This window comes from Platichthys flesus, chromosome 18 (genome assembly GCF_949316205.1).
Source record: "Platichthys flesus chromosome 18, fPlaFle2.1, whole genome shotgun sequence".
In the NCBI taxonomy this organism is placed as follows: domain Eukaryota; kingdom Metazoa; phylum Chordata; class Actinopteri; order Pleuronectiformes; family Pleuronectidae; genus Platichthys; species Platichthys flesus.
The window spans coordinates 6,829,638-6,844,105 of NC_084962.1; the positions used below are offsets into that span (position 1 = coordinate 6,829,638).

Here is a 14,468-nt window from a genome sequence, read left to right on the forward strand (position 1 = left end):
TCATCCAAGTCATGTTCACGTGTCTTTTTCTGCGGACGGCTGTCGAATCCGTGTGCGGCTGTCGGAGTGCTCTAGCCACCTGATCATGTGATCCCCGCGGCTATGAGGTAATTCCGATCACCTCTAAACCCACAACAAAGAGAGTGAGATCATTTCCAAAGTCTACGTTGAGGTTAGGTTGTGCCCTGAGGACAAACCGTTCTCCGTGGGACTGCTTTGGCCCATTTCGGATCTACCTGTGGTATTTATAGGCAAATGTTCTCATATTTCTATGCTCCACTTATAAGCCCTCTTTAGCCAAGAGGTACTTTCGCACACTGTACACCAAGACATTTTTGTATTAGCATACGCAAGAAGAAAATGAGGATTTTCTTTTTCTCTGTTTACTGCTCATCCTTGCGGGATTAATTTTTATATTGATTGCCGTCCCTGCGGCTGAATAAGCTGCCCACGTATCGGGGGTGAAACACTGGCACATCTGTGTGTGTGCTAGAGCCAACTCACCTCACCTTCACACCTGTTTGCCAGCTCCGGCTACCTAATCCCATTTATAGAGACAACAGGTACAATTATCCTCCGTTTGAATGAAAGCTCCTCCAGAATACGCGAGGAGGTGCAGAGACACCGTTTCCTAGATAAGGGCAGTGTGGGCATGTGTGTGCTTCTCGTTTACTTGTTTATCCTGAAGCCCTGACTCATCACTGACAACCTGTCAAAGTGATAGCGCAATTGTGTGGCCGCCTTTTTGTCCCCTCCGGGTTCAATAGTGTTTAGCAGATGCATCAGTCAACAGGGGAAAAATGCTTTTATTACAGTGGACTTTCTCATCAGTTGGACATCACGGACCAAATGATACACGGCCTGTGCCTCTTCTCCCACCTCTTTTGTCCATTTTCCTCTTTTTCGTTAATCCTCGCTCCTCCCTCCAACGAGCAGGGTGACTTCTCGGGGTTTGACTTCGAGGCGGATGCCACGATTATTTTCTTTTAAATAGCGGCGCAAGCGATGCGGCTCGCTGTGTTGTCATTTACGTAAAGCAGTTAGCCAGATATGGTTACAGCCCTCTGCACACGCCTCGGAAAGTAAATTAAGAACATTGTGTTAAGCGCGAGCAGAGGGTTGGCCGAGATCCTCGCGCTGACAGAGAAATTCATCACTAAATCTATCTAAGCAATTACTGATGTCAGCGTCAAACTGACGAACGGTTCTCTGCTGCCTGTCTCCAGCCTCGCTCTCCTCCCTTCGACCACTCGTCTCCCTGTTTGTTTACCGTGTTCCTGACTGTGGAGCACTGCAGCGACCTTTGCAGAAATAATTCTATTACGTAAGTTGAGTAATTGCTCTGGATGTGGAAAAGGAGTGTCCGCTGCTCTTCTTGCTTTGGCCCACAGCTCCTATGTCCTTGGATTTAAATGAAACTCTGCGGCATTCATAGAACCTGACAGGGAGAGGCCCGCTCTCCGAAAAACAGAGGAGAGGAGAGGAGGTGCTGAGGAGAGGAGAGAAGAGGAGAGGAAGTAAAAAAAAGATGAAAACAAAAAGGGATAAGATGTGAGACGACAGCGAGATGGAGATGAGCATGACAAAAGCAGTGAGCCAGAACCGAGCAGGATGAAAGTGCTAAAAAAAGATTCCATCCTGCTTTCTCCAAGTTGCACTGGGTATGACATGTACCTCCAGATTGTCCACGCGGGCATGACAATGGCCTGTGCGGCGCAGAGAGCCCTGCAAATGCCTTCTTTGTGTCTTGTCCCCATAAGTAAAAGGTGCACAGTCACACGGTGCAGGCTGCAGGGGTTCACAAGAATAAATGGAAGGAGAGTAACTAGTTCTCGCCTGCTGAGGTTCTCCCCCCCCCCCCTCCCCCTTCTCTGTCACGAAGAGCCCTGTTGGCTACAATGGGGAAGTGCAGCGAGGTCACGGAGGCTTGACGCTAACAACTGGCTTTACAGGCAGAAATGTTCACTTTACTTTGTTGGAGTTTCTTCATTTGGACAATGGGTAGAGACGGGAGTCAGAGAGGGAAGACAATTACTGATGTTTGCTGCCAGCTATCAGAGAGAGAGAGAGAGAGAGAGAGAGAGAGAGAGAGAGAGAGAGAGAGAGGGAGGGAGGGATGGGGGGGTGCAGAGAGAATCAGAAGGAGAAGCTCCACTCTCACATTGTTAATTAGAATCCTTCTCTCTCAGCGCTGTGCTCACACGCGAGCACATGCGGCTTCACCGATTTCATTTCGATCGAGCTACTCCGATCGAAGAGCGCAACTGTCGGTAATAAGATTGTGCTGCACGACACTGGATGGTGCATCATTTAGGAGATTGCACAGTATCGTCTTCATGATCCATAAGTACATAAATTGGCCTGTGGATTTTAAGGGGGGGGGGGGGGGGGTAATGAATAAAGAAAGAGATAGGTACAAGAGCAAAAGCAGTGGAGGAAAACAACAGGAAAGTTGATTTCACGCTCAGGGGATTGCATCTCATGTTCTCCCAGCGCGGAGAGGGACAGTGTGCGGTCTAGATTGTGGATTTACTGCCCCCTGGTGCTCTGAGACTGCACTGCTGAGCACACCAAGCCCCCCACCCCCCCCCCCACCCCCCCAGCCACAGGCTGCCATCAGAGTCAACAGCAGAAGATTGGGTCAATCTGTGAGAAGTAAACTAGACTTATCTAGTGATGTGCACTTTCTGAAGTGTAAACTCCACCGAAGATCCCAAACCAAACTGCCTGTTTGCTTTGACTTTGCCTCTTCATCCTTTTTTTTCCTGTTTCTCTTGGGTTATTTATTTTCCTGCTTCTAGCACAGGAAATGAAGAGATATTACTGGAAAGTCAACAGACAGAAAAAAGAAAATAAAGTAGAAAATTCCCATTTAGGGAAATATCGCTCAGAACGATATTAGACGCTGGGACATCTAGTGAACATCTATCTCCAAAACAAGGAGAGCTAAGACTTAAACCCTCAATGTCATGGAGATGTGAAACAACAACTGAGCTCTGTCTGTGTTAATATGAAATAATCAATGAAATGTCACTTTAACTCATCCCATGCGGCAACAGGAGGTGAATTAACGAGGGCTTCTCATCACTAATAAACACATACACCCACAGCTCCCGTCACAGAGCGAGAACTGGAGTCGATCATTCCCTCTGCACTGAAACGACTGTGGCAGCTGACCTTTTGCAGATGGAGAGGAAGTTAAGTGGGAGAAGGAAAAGGACCAAAAAAGAGAAGAGAAAGATATTAGAACAGGGGGTTTGAGAGATATGAAGTCGCATGCAGCGGCCAGGTCTAACGTCAGACAGGTCTGCGTGATTAGGGGATGCCAGGGCTCACGGAGAGCAGCTCTTCTAACAGCCTCCACCACCTCATTAGTCTGGCCCAGCAGCAGTATGCCCCCGCTATTAACCGCTAAATGAAAGACCGCCAACCGTGATTACTGAGGGGAAGTCCCCTGTCGTCATGGGGATAACAACTCTCTCTACACACACACACACACACACACACACTCACACACAAAGTCACTCTTCAACTTCTACCATAGCCATTTGAAGGGCGTTAGCGGAAAGACGATTGAGGGCAGAAGTAGATATTTTACACATCATCAGTCACCGCCGCTCACTGCGGAGCTCAAAATGTGAACGCTCAGAACATCAAGCGAACCTGTTAGCTGCAATTTGGCGGCGTCGCTCACTAGCTTCATTTAAAGATCACATGAAGCTTTCAGCGCCACTTTCATGCGGAAAATCTGACAAAGGCTTAACGGACACGCGAGGCGAACAGGCACAGAGTCCTTGAGTCAAGGATACGGGACTCTCTGTGGTTGGGTGAATCCAATTTAGGTGGGCATGGATTTGAATTTGTATATAAGTCTGTGTGTTTGTCGTTTTCATCTATATTTTGAATGATATATGTATATGTATATATACATTTTCAGTTCTTTACAGAAAATATGGCTATGTCATGTGAGTGTTAATGCAATTGTGTGTGCTGACGATTGCACACATGTTAAAGAAGCCGACCCCTGAAGCTTTGCAACAGGGGTCAAGATATCCTGAGTTTTGCCCCACATAGGCAAAAGCTGCAAGAACACGGCATCCTACATTTCCCATAATGCAACTCAGCTGTTGCGCTCAAGATAGGTCTCACGAGCAACTTTCTCAGACTTCCCAGAGCTCCATCCAGAGCCCCAGACAACATTATACGACAGCTTTCAGATGCCTACTGGGTAGTGCTTCTTTAATGCACAAGCAGTACTCACGGTCATTGCAGTTAGTCCCCGTGTAAGACGTCATGGAGCAGTCACAAGTGAAGTTCTCCCACTGCTGGATGCACACGCCCATGTTGGCGCACGAGTCCTCCTGGCAGGTCGTACTTGGGCCTGGGAAGTGGTTTGGACGGAGAGAGAGAGAGAGAGAGAGAAAGGAGGAAAGAGATACCACAGGGCGCACGGTCAAGCAACAATAAGAGCAACTGCTGAGCCTTAACAATGCAGGACCCATGCAGAAGATATGCACTGGAGAGAAAGACATACAGCATGTGGGCCTTGGATAAAGAACAAGGAGCAAACTGTGCCACCACAGGAAGCCAGACGTGGAGTACAACACACTTCAAAACAGTCTGGGGAATCCTGTTTCATGCTGGGTGAAGCATGGAGCTTCCAAGCCGAAGAGGAGGCACCAGGCTTTTCGCAGGATCAACCGCACTCGAGCAGTGAGAGTGCCGGCATGTGCCCTGAATTAATTACTGCGGAACTTCTGCGCAGGGATGGCAGCTCGCCCCTGATGTGCGTTTAAGATCACACCACTGCGGCTGAATTGGGCCCCAGCCTGGCTGATGTGATGACACCGTCAACCTCCCTTCAGTTCGTTCCTTTTTGAGAGTGTGTGTGGAGGTGGACTCGCATGCAATATTTCATCATTCCGACATGTTTCAGATAAAGTTTTAGCCGAGTAAAACTTAGAACGCTGCATTCCCTCCATGAACAGGCAAGACAAGACATCGAACATTTTAACAAATGACTCATGGATAAAAAAGCTTCATCCAAAATAACCCTTTTTTTGTGTTTGAAGAAAAAAAGACGTTAAAGTGGCCCCGGCAGTAATCGTCTTTGTAAACATCGACTTCACCGTGAAGACGGTAAACACTTGACACACTCGACAGACAGAATTCATGAGCGGAGGAGAAAAGAAAACACAAAGAGCACTTGAGAACATGTAGTGCATATCCCCATGGGTAGGAGTGTATTCAAAGTCAAACTGGATGTGTGTTTGCCATTCCTCCACACCACACATAGCTCTTCCTTTTGAATACTTTTACCGAGAGGGAATGCAGAGAAGGACAAGTGCGCAGCAAAGATAACAAGAGAAACATCCCCCCCCCCCCCGTCTAGACAGTTATGTTGGGGGGGGGTTCAAACCTGACTGAAATCCTTCTTATAAAGACGTAAGAAAAAAAAACAACATGAAAGAAATTAAAAAAACATAAATTAACCATCCAGATAAATGGCTGACAAATGCAAGTAAACCGTGTTTAGGAGCAATTGTCTTGTGCAAGACAACGTGAAGAAGAGACACTAGTAGTTTGCCAGCTGAAAGTGCATTTACTGTGTAATGTATGGTAACGGTGGTCGACCAGGCGGTGCCCCCCCTCCCCCCGTGAAGTGACCATACATGTATCGTACAGGTGTGAATCTCATGTCTGTATGAACACACATGGTCACCGGTGTTTTTATTCAGGCGATGGAGGATTTGGCCGTGTGTGGTGTGTTGCAGCGGGAGGCAGCTCGCTCGCTGAAAAACACTCATTTGTGAAAAGCACCAAACATGATGGGTTTTTTGAGAGAAGATGAAACAAGAGAGAAAGAGAGAGACAGAGGTCTGACGCATCAGCAGCACTCTGACAGGACTTGGATGTGCAGTGACAGCAGCTTTCTGTCACTTCAACTGGCATTGTTGTTGTAGAACACAGAACCCTTTTGTTCGCCTCTGCTTTTAGATCATCTGTATGCCACATAGGTATATGTGAACGTCACTTATCTGACCTGATCTGTTCACTGTCATTAATCATACTGTGTACTCTCAGTTTGTTTACTCTACTCCAAGTCTTTGCAACTAGTATGTGTGTCTGTCCCATCACCTAGCCTGATAGTTAGCCTTATATATATATATATATATATATATATATATATATATATATATATATCTGTATCTACACTTAAGTATATGCATATGTTTTGTCTATATCTATGTCTTTGACTTTGTAACAACTAACATTTGTTTCTCCTATTGTTTTGTTTAAACACTTGCTGTTCCTGCATGTCCTCTCCCTCTCTCTCTCTCTCTCTCTCTCTCTCTCTCTCTTTTTTCTATCCCCACATTTGTTTCTCTATTCAGAGAGCAAGTCCCCTCTTCAGGCACCAGAGGGGCAACACTTCACCCGCCACCATGCATCGCACACAGCAGACTTTCAGGCAAGCAGGCCTCCGAGAGAGGCGGAGTTTAACCCTCTACCTTGCAGGTCGGCTTTGGTGAAACCAACTTTGTTAGCGCAGAAAGAAAAAAGTAACAAACAGAACAGAGCAGAGAGCGGAAAAAACGAGGAAAGGTTAGTGAGGGACCGGCATTGTTAGACGTCTGAACTCTAACACAGGGTGTACTTGAGGCTGTGGATGTGTTAGCGGGGGCTCAGCTGAGGTGCATTTAGAGGCATCTTCTTCATAATACAGTTAAGCTGTATCTGGCTTTAAATATCAAATAAGTGTTTTCTCCATGAAAGCTGCTTATTTTAATCTTTCACTGCCCCCTACAGGAGGGCATGCATCATATACAAGGATCATCATATATATTTTTAACATAATTGCATTTAAATGGGCAAAAATATGAATCTATCTCACACTAAATGGGTCCAAATAGTTTTGGCATGGGGATATAGCAGAATATATAATATGGATGGAACCAACTTCACGGTAAATGTGATATGCCATTCAAAAACAATAATAAAGAGACAAAATACATTTTTAGAACTGCACAAATGGCACATGAGCAAAGCTTTTGTATTCTGGTCTTGACATAAGGTTGTTTGTCTTGAGAAGGTCATTTAAATAAAGGGGAGGAGAAAACGTCATGAGGGTTGAATACAAATTATCTTACCATTTAAAAAATAATGGTCTGAGACCTGGACATTTTCTTGTTCAAGTATTTTTATCACGTGTATTTGTTTTGTATTTTAGGTTTTAATACATTCCGCTATGTTATAATATTTTATATATTAACATGCCAATATTAGAGAAACTGAAAGACAGATTTAAACCTATCCTGTGACAAATGGCCGGCGAAGAAAAGGAAAATAGGATTAGGATTAACAATGCCAGCGGATGGCTCTAAGGGCCACTGAAGAGAATCTAATTAGACTAATAAATCTCAGGAGGCAGGTCATGATTCTTCTGAGCTACAGGCCATCTGTACCTTCACAGCCGCGCTCAATCTGCCCGCTGCGGAAAAGGGCGTCATTGATGAGGTCTGGCAGGCGGCCGTTCAGGTCCATTGAGGCCAAGCAGCCCTGGAAGCCCTCACGGGAAACCACCAGCTTCGGGAGGTTCTGGTACATGTTGGGTCCTAGACCTCCGATGAACAGGTCACCTGATGGAAGATGGGAAGGGAGGCAGCACGTTAGTGAAGTTATCAGGCTTATTCTGGGACGATCCTATGATTTCAACTTGGAAATCTGATGAATAAGGTCGGATGAACAATTTCTTTGAAACGGAGAATATTTGTTGATTTTGAAGTTCAAAGTAACTATTTAATCACAAGCTATTTTCTAGGACAGTACATATGTTGTTTGTTTTTTTTACGGGAATACATTTTTAATATTACCATGGTAAAGCTGTATTATTACTTAAATAAAGTCTTATCTTCTTAAAAATAAATATATAATATTACAACTATAAAGTTGTAATTGTACAACAATAACGTTGTAATATTATGAGAAAAGATCTTTTACAAAAGGAATTTTAGTCTACATGTTGCAGTGGGAAGATCAGATAATCAGTATTTCGCCTGGGTTCAAATAAAACCAAGGCGAAAAACATATGATATGAAGTTATTTCAATGAAATATTGTGTGTATATAGCTGGGGATATGGAGATGCTGAGTGGGCTGTACGATATTGTTTCGCCTCAATCATGAAGAAGATCATCTGATCCTCTTCTTCCTCTGCCAGTACCTTTGAGGTCGAGGTTCTTTGCTCCGTCGACATTCTGGGTAACTGACTTCGAGTCCACCTTCAGTGTGTGCGTGTTGGCGAGGTCGCGTGTGATGACAACGTTGTGCCACTGGTTGTCGTTCAGCGGGTTGTCACTGTTCCCCTTCAGCAGACTCGGCCCATTCCCCAGGTTGAACACGTAGTGGATAAACCTGGTATGAACAAAGCAGGAGATGAACACGTCAGGGTTTGTTTGTTAGTGTGTGTGTGTTTGTGTGTGTGTGTGTGGTGGACTTGTAATTCATGCCTTATATTATTGACCCAGACCGATTGATATTATAAGAGAAACTCTCACTCTCACATGGACACTTATAATTGCACCAAACAACAAAAAACTAGTTGTACTAGTGGCTCAGGTGAGATTCTTCGTTACTCAAAATCTTCAAAAATAAATAGACAAAAAGAAAAGAAAACGGGGTAAAATATAAGATACAAGCAAAACACTCACACTTTTCCTTCATTTGCCCCATTTTAAAACTTTAATATGTTTAATGTATTTTTCTAATACGGAAAAAAAGTTAATCCTGCATAGGTTATTATTGGAAATAGCAGGAGATCTAAGGCAGAAACGGATCGCTGTCTATGTAGGATCTCAGCCCTGAAGCCAATAACTGGTTAAGAAACCGCAATGCAATAAATTCAGAGCTGGAAAGATTTGACACAAGAAATCTAAGGAATGTGGAGAATAAGCTGGAAGAGATAGAAATGAAGAGGCAGAGGATATAATCTGCAGAGGAACAGAGGATCCTGGGTTGAAAAACGAGAACTTATATAAGAGGTTTAGAACAGACAGACAGACGCACATGCCCCTGAACACACACACACACAGAAACACACAGTTGTTGAGTCTTTTTGTCCCGGTAAGTAAAATAAGTCCCCTAAATGTGTCTGTGCAAAAATATTTAAGTCCCCACAAAATGAATAATACCTGTAAATCCCCCCCCCCCCAACACACACACACACGCACACACACACACACACACACAGTGAGAGTAGATGTGTCTGTAAGAGCAGGCATTAACTATTTATATACTTACAAATAGGCAATAATACAGGTGTGTAAATGTACCCATGTGTACATATAGATGCTTAACTCTATGTCACTGGATGTATGAACAATGTAAATTGAAATAATTGTAGCATGAACCTGGAAATACATCGGAAACCTTGGGCTTGCACAGATTTATGAAATAATTGCAATAAAAAAAAAATCTCTAACAATAACTTTTAATTGTTACAAGCTCACAAAATGCAAAAAGAACTATTAGAGCTGCTATATTAAATGTATCATAATATAATAGTTTCTGTACACCACCAGGGACCAGAACCTCACCCTTTGACCAGTTCCACGGCGATGAAGTCGTTCCCGTCTCCGCTGTTGAAGACGATGAAACCGTCAGGTGACGTGGTTTTGAACTGGAAGAAGAGGTGCATCGTGGTGTAGGCCTGCAGCGTGGCCAGGCCCAGGTAGCTGCCCTTGGTCTTGAAGGTCACGGGGTCGGCGACGATGAAGCGCATGCCGAAGCGGGCGTTGAGCTCGCAGAAGTCGATGTCCCCGTTCTTGCACATGTCGATGTACTGCATGCCGTTAAACTTCAGGCCCTGTGGGGAGAGTTGGTTACAGATGGTGGTAATAAAATCTTGGCGCATAATTTACTTGATAAGACTTAATTTGATTTTGTCTTTTGAGTCGTATCCAATCACTGGGACCACTCGTAATGAACACAGAATATTAGATGACAATCTGTACCTTTTAATTTACAATTAGATGCATCCTCAGAAACATACACCTGTTGGATGAAGGATGTTTGGGTTCTAGTCCAGTTTCTTTACTTCAACATTCTTCTTTCAATTGAAACGCAGTTTTTCAGTCACATTATATATCCCGGTACTTCACCATTGTCCTGCCTTTCTTTTGATTCCTGCCTCTTGTCTTGATCGAATAATCTGTAAATTTATACAGCGTAAAGATGTCCTGGTTTCGGGAACGAGTGTTATTTCGTTCATGTGGAACCTCCATCAAGGTTCCACATGATGGAGGAACCTTGTGGTTTACAGTAGCCATGCATCTGTTGCTTCATGAACACATCGCAGTTCATACCTGAAGATGCCCTATGAAGGAGGAGGGAGCGGACGAAACGAAGCGCCTCTCCGTCAAGATGCCCGTCTCCACGTTGTTGAACTCCAGACGGGTGTGGTCGCCCGCCATCTCGCCTGAGACGGAGGAGGGGAGAGAGAAAGAGAAGAAGCCAGGGGATGAAGGGGTTGAAGAGGAGGGAGGACAAGCAGCCTAACCTTCATTTAACATTAACCCCACCCAAGCTCACAGTCCAGTTAGACCTGACATACTGTTTAAACACACATTAGCTAATTATGAAATGGTGACAATACCGAACATTAAATGTATTGTTTTATAAGGCCAATATTTATATTCTATTTAAGGATTAAGAGGCATCTAGTGGTGAGGTTGCACACTGCAAACCAACTGAATCCCCCCATGTGAGTAGGAAAATCAACAGTCGCCTAAAGAAAATGTAAAAAACCCAAATCTAACACTACAGCTAGTGTTTGGTTTGTCCTTTCTGAGCTACGGATTTCATACTATTTAGAAGATAATCACGGATATTATATTCCATTTCTTTTCAAAGGTCAGGTGCAAAACAATAGACTTTTAATTATCTGACAGCGTGGAGACATTTAATGGCCTATCTTTATATCCACCAAAGTGGTTAAGTTTTCTTCGCTGATGTCATCCACTAGTAGGATTAGGAAAAATTACTGAGTTGATTTTATTTAAACCTAAGGAAAGGGTGGGGTATGGGCTCAAAAAAACTTTTGGAGATTAAAGGGTGAATCGGGATATGATTTTTTTTTTTACTTTAACAATTTAACATTGAAAGATAGGATGCTTTCTTTGACTATATCCCAAAAAATGCAATAATCTTTATGAAAATAATAAGGCACAAGTAGAGGTCTATCAGCTCTGAATCTGATCTCGATGTATGTACATGCATGAGTTTTGTAGAATCTAATTTAGCTCAATCCTAAAATAGCATCTGTAAAAAAGAATAGAGCCATCTTCACTGTCAAAAAAAAGAGAAAAGTATCAAGCATGCGTATCATGTACATAGTAAAACAACCAGTGAGCAGTTCACTGGCGAAATACCTTCGGCCATGTCTTCATCCACAGTGAGTTTGAAGTTTTTACCGCGGCGGACAACTCGTACCGAGTGCCAAACATTGTCGTTGAGCTTTTGTCCGGCATAAAGAACCTCAGGGCCTTTGCCTGAAGAGGAGGGTTAGTTAGTGAAGGGACGGGGAAGCACAGACACAAACCAAATCCATGTCTTCACAGCAAAACGGCAACTGACCAGAAAATCCTTAACCTTAAATGTGTCGTCCAAAAAAACATTTTCTCAATTTAAAATAATCTAATTTCTCAATTGGAGCTAGTCGAATTTAACAAAAATTTGGTTTGGATCAGACAACAGTGGAAAACAATACAAATCACAACTGACTCATACAGGGACTCACAACCAATGACTCAGCCCAAACAATCCAGGAAGAGTTAATACAATTTATAAGACTGTGTTTCTGCCTTGCTTGTGATACTTTTAAAATGTCTTCCAAGTTAAACCTTCACTACATGCAGACTGATTCAAATTTAATAACAAATGATTAATTACCACAAAATTGTATTTTATTGCAGCTTTTAATACACTTGTAGAGATTGGTCGGAGTTGAGTAATTCATACAACTATCCACTAGGTGGCAGTCCAGACCCATCATGTTAACAAAAAGGCCAGAGTCCTGCATCTGCTGAATAATATTGAACCAAGGTTCTAAACTCAGAGAAACAGTATTGTTTGCTTATTGATTTTTATGAAATATAATTTTATTAAACTTATATTGGCAAAATGTAGTGCACAGTGTGATGTTAAAAAAACATCATAAAGACAGCACTTCACATGTATAGAATTATTGAATGTGAAGGATCAAAAGAGATCAAACTGTTTTTTTATTAATTAAAAATGCACTTCACAATCTGTCTTTGAAGCTTTCTATCAACATATTGTGACTTCGATCCAAATGTGCAAACTTGACTTAACTTTAGTAATTAATCGTTTTCTGAAAAATGAGATTTAAATGACAAAAAAACATTGATTTCCATTGACGCTATTCAAATCAATTAAATCTTAATTTAATAATCATTATCTTTATCTGAATTTGAACCTTATTACTTCATGACAACTATCAATATTAACAGGTTTCCACAGTTTGTCTCTTCAGTGAATTTAATAAGCTTGGGTGAACTGAAACTCCTCAACTCTTCGTGCTCACTTTCGACCTTTTGCGAGACAGTAAAAAAGTAACTGAGCAGTCTTTCTTGAGTGAGAGCACGTCGGCTAACACCATCTGTTTATCTCATTCGGGTCTATATACTGCATTATGTGATTAATCAAGGAAGGCAACAAAGCCAGTGAGACACACTGCAATATATTATGGTATAATTTGGGAAAACAATACAGCCAATAGAGTCGCTATAGGCGCACAATGGGAAAGATTAAGAACTGGTTGCCTGAATTAATTTTAAAACTGGGCCATTTGATATATACAGAGTACATGAAGTCAGATTTGCATAACTTAGATCTCTGGCTATTACGTCTTATCTGAGAAATCCTCTTATCAGTCCCCTGCATTCACACACCCCTGCCCCTTACATCTAGCACACAGGCTATAATCAAACATTGACTGAGGAAGAAGGCTGCAGAAGAAGAATGTTGACTTACTGGTGTTACAGTTTATCCTGACACAGTCTAGATGGGGAGGGGAGAATAAGTGACAGATGAAATCGCATCCTTCAAGGTTACAGCTGCAGACATCCAAGAGCAAGAAAAGCCACCTTCCGGGGACGGTCACATGATGCCGGCGGCCATTTTTAGACTGGTTGGCGACTGATTGGTCAATGTTACCATACTGATACTGGAAATCCAAATGAATCCCATGATGATGTTGCGCCAACACTGATCAAAATCACTCTACAGATGTTTGGTTGAATTTGATTGAACATGTATGTCAACAGAGATCTGGATATTATTTGTTTCTATAGTTTGGCTGCATGTTGAATGACTTCAATTCAAAATGGTCGCTTGCAATTCAATGGCCACATCGATTTTGCAATGCAGCAACTGGAGCTGGAAATATTAAACTGTATGGGAAATGGGAAATTGAGACATTGGAAAAAAATTGTGGCTCGTATTAAAATCTCCACTGGTAACCTTGCACTGAACCTGTGTTTGGCAGGTGCAGGTTGAAATCCATGTGACCAGGCTGCTCATGTGCCGTCAACCACAACAGAAAAGTGGGAGCAAACTGCCTCGAGCCACACAGCACCAACGCCATACAGAGAGGCCTGAGGACCCCCCCTGAGAGGATCCTGTGGTGGTTATGGAAGATAGGGCTCGGATGAATTCATCCGATTATGTTATAATTTCAATTTTTTTTTTTTGTATTTCAAGTTAAACTGTTTGAAAAAAAAGACCACATTGCATATTAAAAATCACGAAATGTGGACTACACATGGTTTTATCAGCTGTGGTGACCTGGTTTAATGCATTAGATAATATCCAAATTACAGATATTTTCTATGTACCCCCAGACTTTGCAACAAGAGAATCTACTCTTGGCTCACTGGTGTTAAGGCCTGCACTCTACTTAAATGTACCACCCATGTCACTGTCTGCAGGCGTGCTGGGTGCTGTGGCATCGGGCTGTTTGCCAGATGGGCCGCAGGCTCGGGGCCTTTGAAGGGGTGAGTGCCATCTTTGAACACGGCATGGGAGATGCCAGCTAGACCAAGGGTTACTAATGGACAGAGAGAAACATGAACCTGCTATCATGAGAAAAAAAATCAAATAAAAAGAGCACAGACCCATATGAGAAGAATGCAAAACAATCAGAGCAGCACTGAAATGTATGAATGCCTCTTACCTGCAGATCTGAATAGATGGCTGAGTGTAATTTGTAAATGTTTTAAGTATGTTTGAGGACTGTGCCATCTATTAAAGTACTTTAGAAAGCCAAATGATTAGCCTTTAGAAAAATCTATTTCTACAAAGTGAACAATGATTTGTTCAAAAGATGCACTGCAGAGCATGGTAACTTTGTTAAGTGTTAGATCGATGGATGTAATAATCTACAAAGAC

At 42.7% G+C, this 14,468-nt stretch overlaps 1 protein-coding gene across 3 annotated transcripts in view; it reads right to left on the reverse strand.

Moving 5' to 3' along the window:
• Nucleotides 1–14,468, reverse strand: part of LOC133973714 (neurexin-3b) — a 271,954-nt gene that overhangs the window by 147,870 nt on the left and 109,616 nt on the right. For 2 of the 3 annotated variants that reach the window (XM_062411736.1, XM_062411734.1), the window contains 8 exons: nt 13,053–13,079; nt 11,429–11,548; nt 10,364–10,476; nt 9,596–9,864; nt 8,224–8,414; nt 7,467–7,640; nt 6,513–6,539; nt 4,262–4,381 (listed from right to left, as the gene is read on the reverse strand). In XM_062411736.1, the coding sequence (XP_062267720.1) occupies nt 4,262–4,381; nt 6,513–6,539; nt 7,467–7,640; nt 8,224–8,414; nt 9,596–9,864; nt 10,364–10,476; nt 11,429–11,548; nt 13,053–13,079 (1,041 nt within the window). The remainder of the gene's footprint in view (nt 1–4,261; nt 4,382–6,512; nt 6,540–7,466; nt 7,641–8,223; nt 8,415–9,595; nt 9,865–10,363; nt 10,477–11,428; nt 11,549–13,052; nt 13,080–14,468) is intronic. The other variant, XM_062411733.1, reaches the window with a different exon arrangement.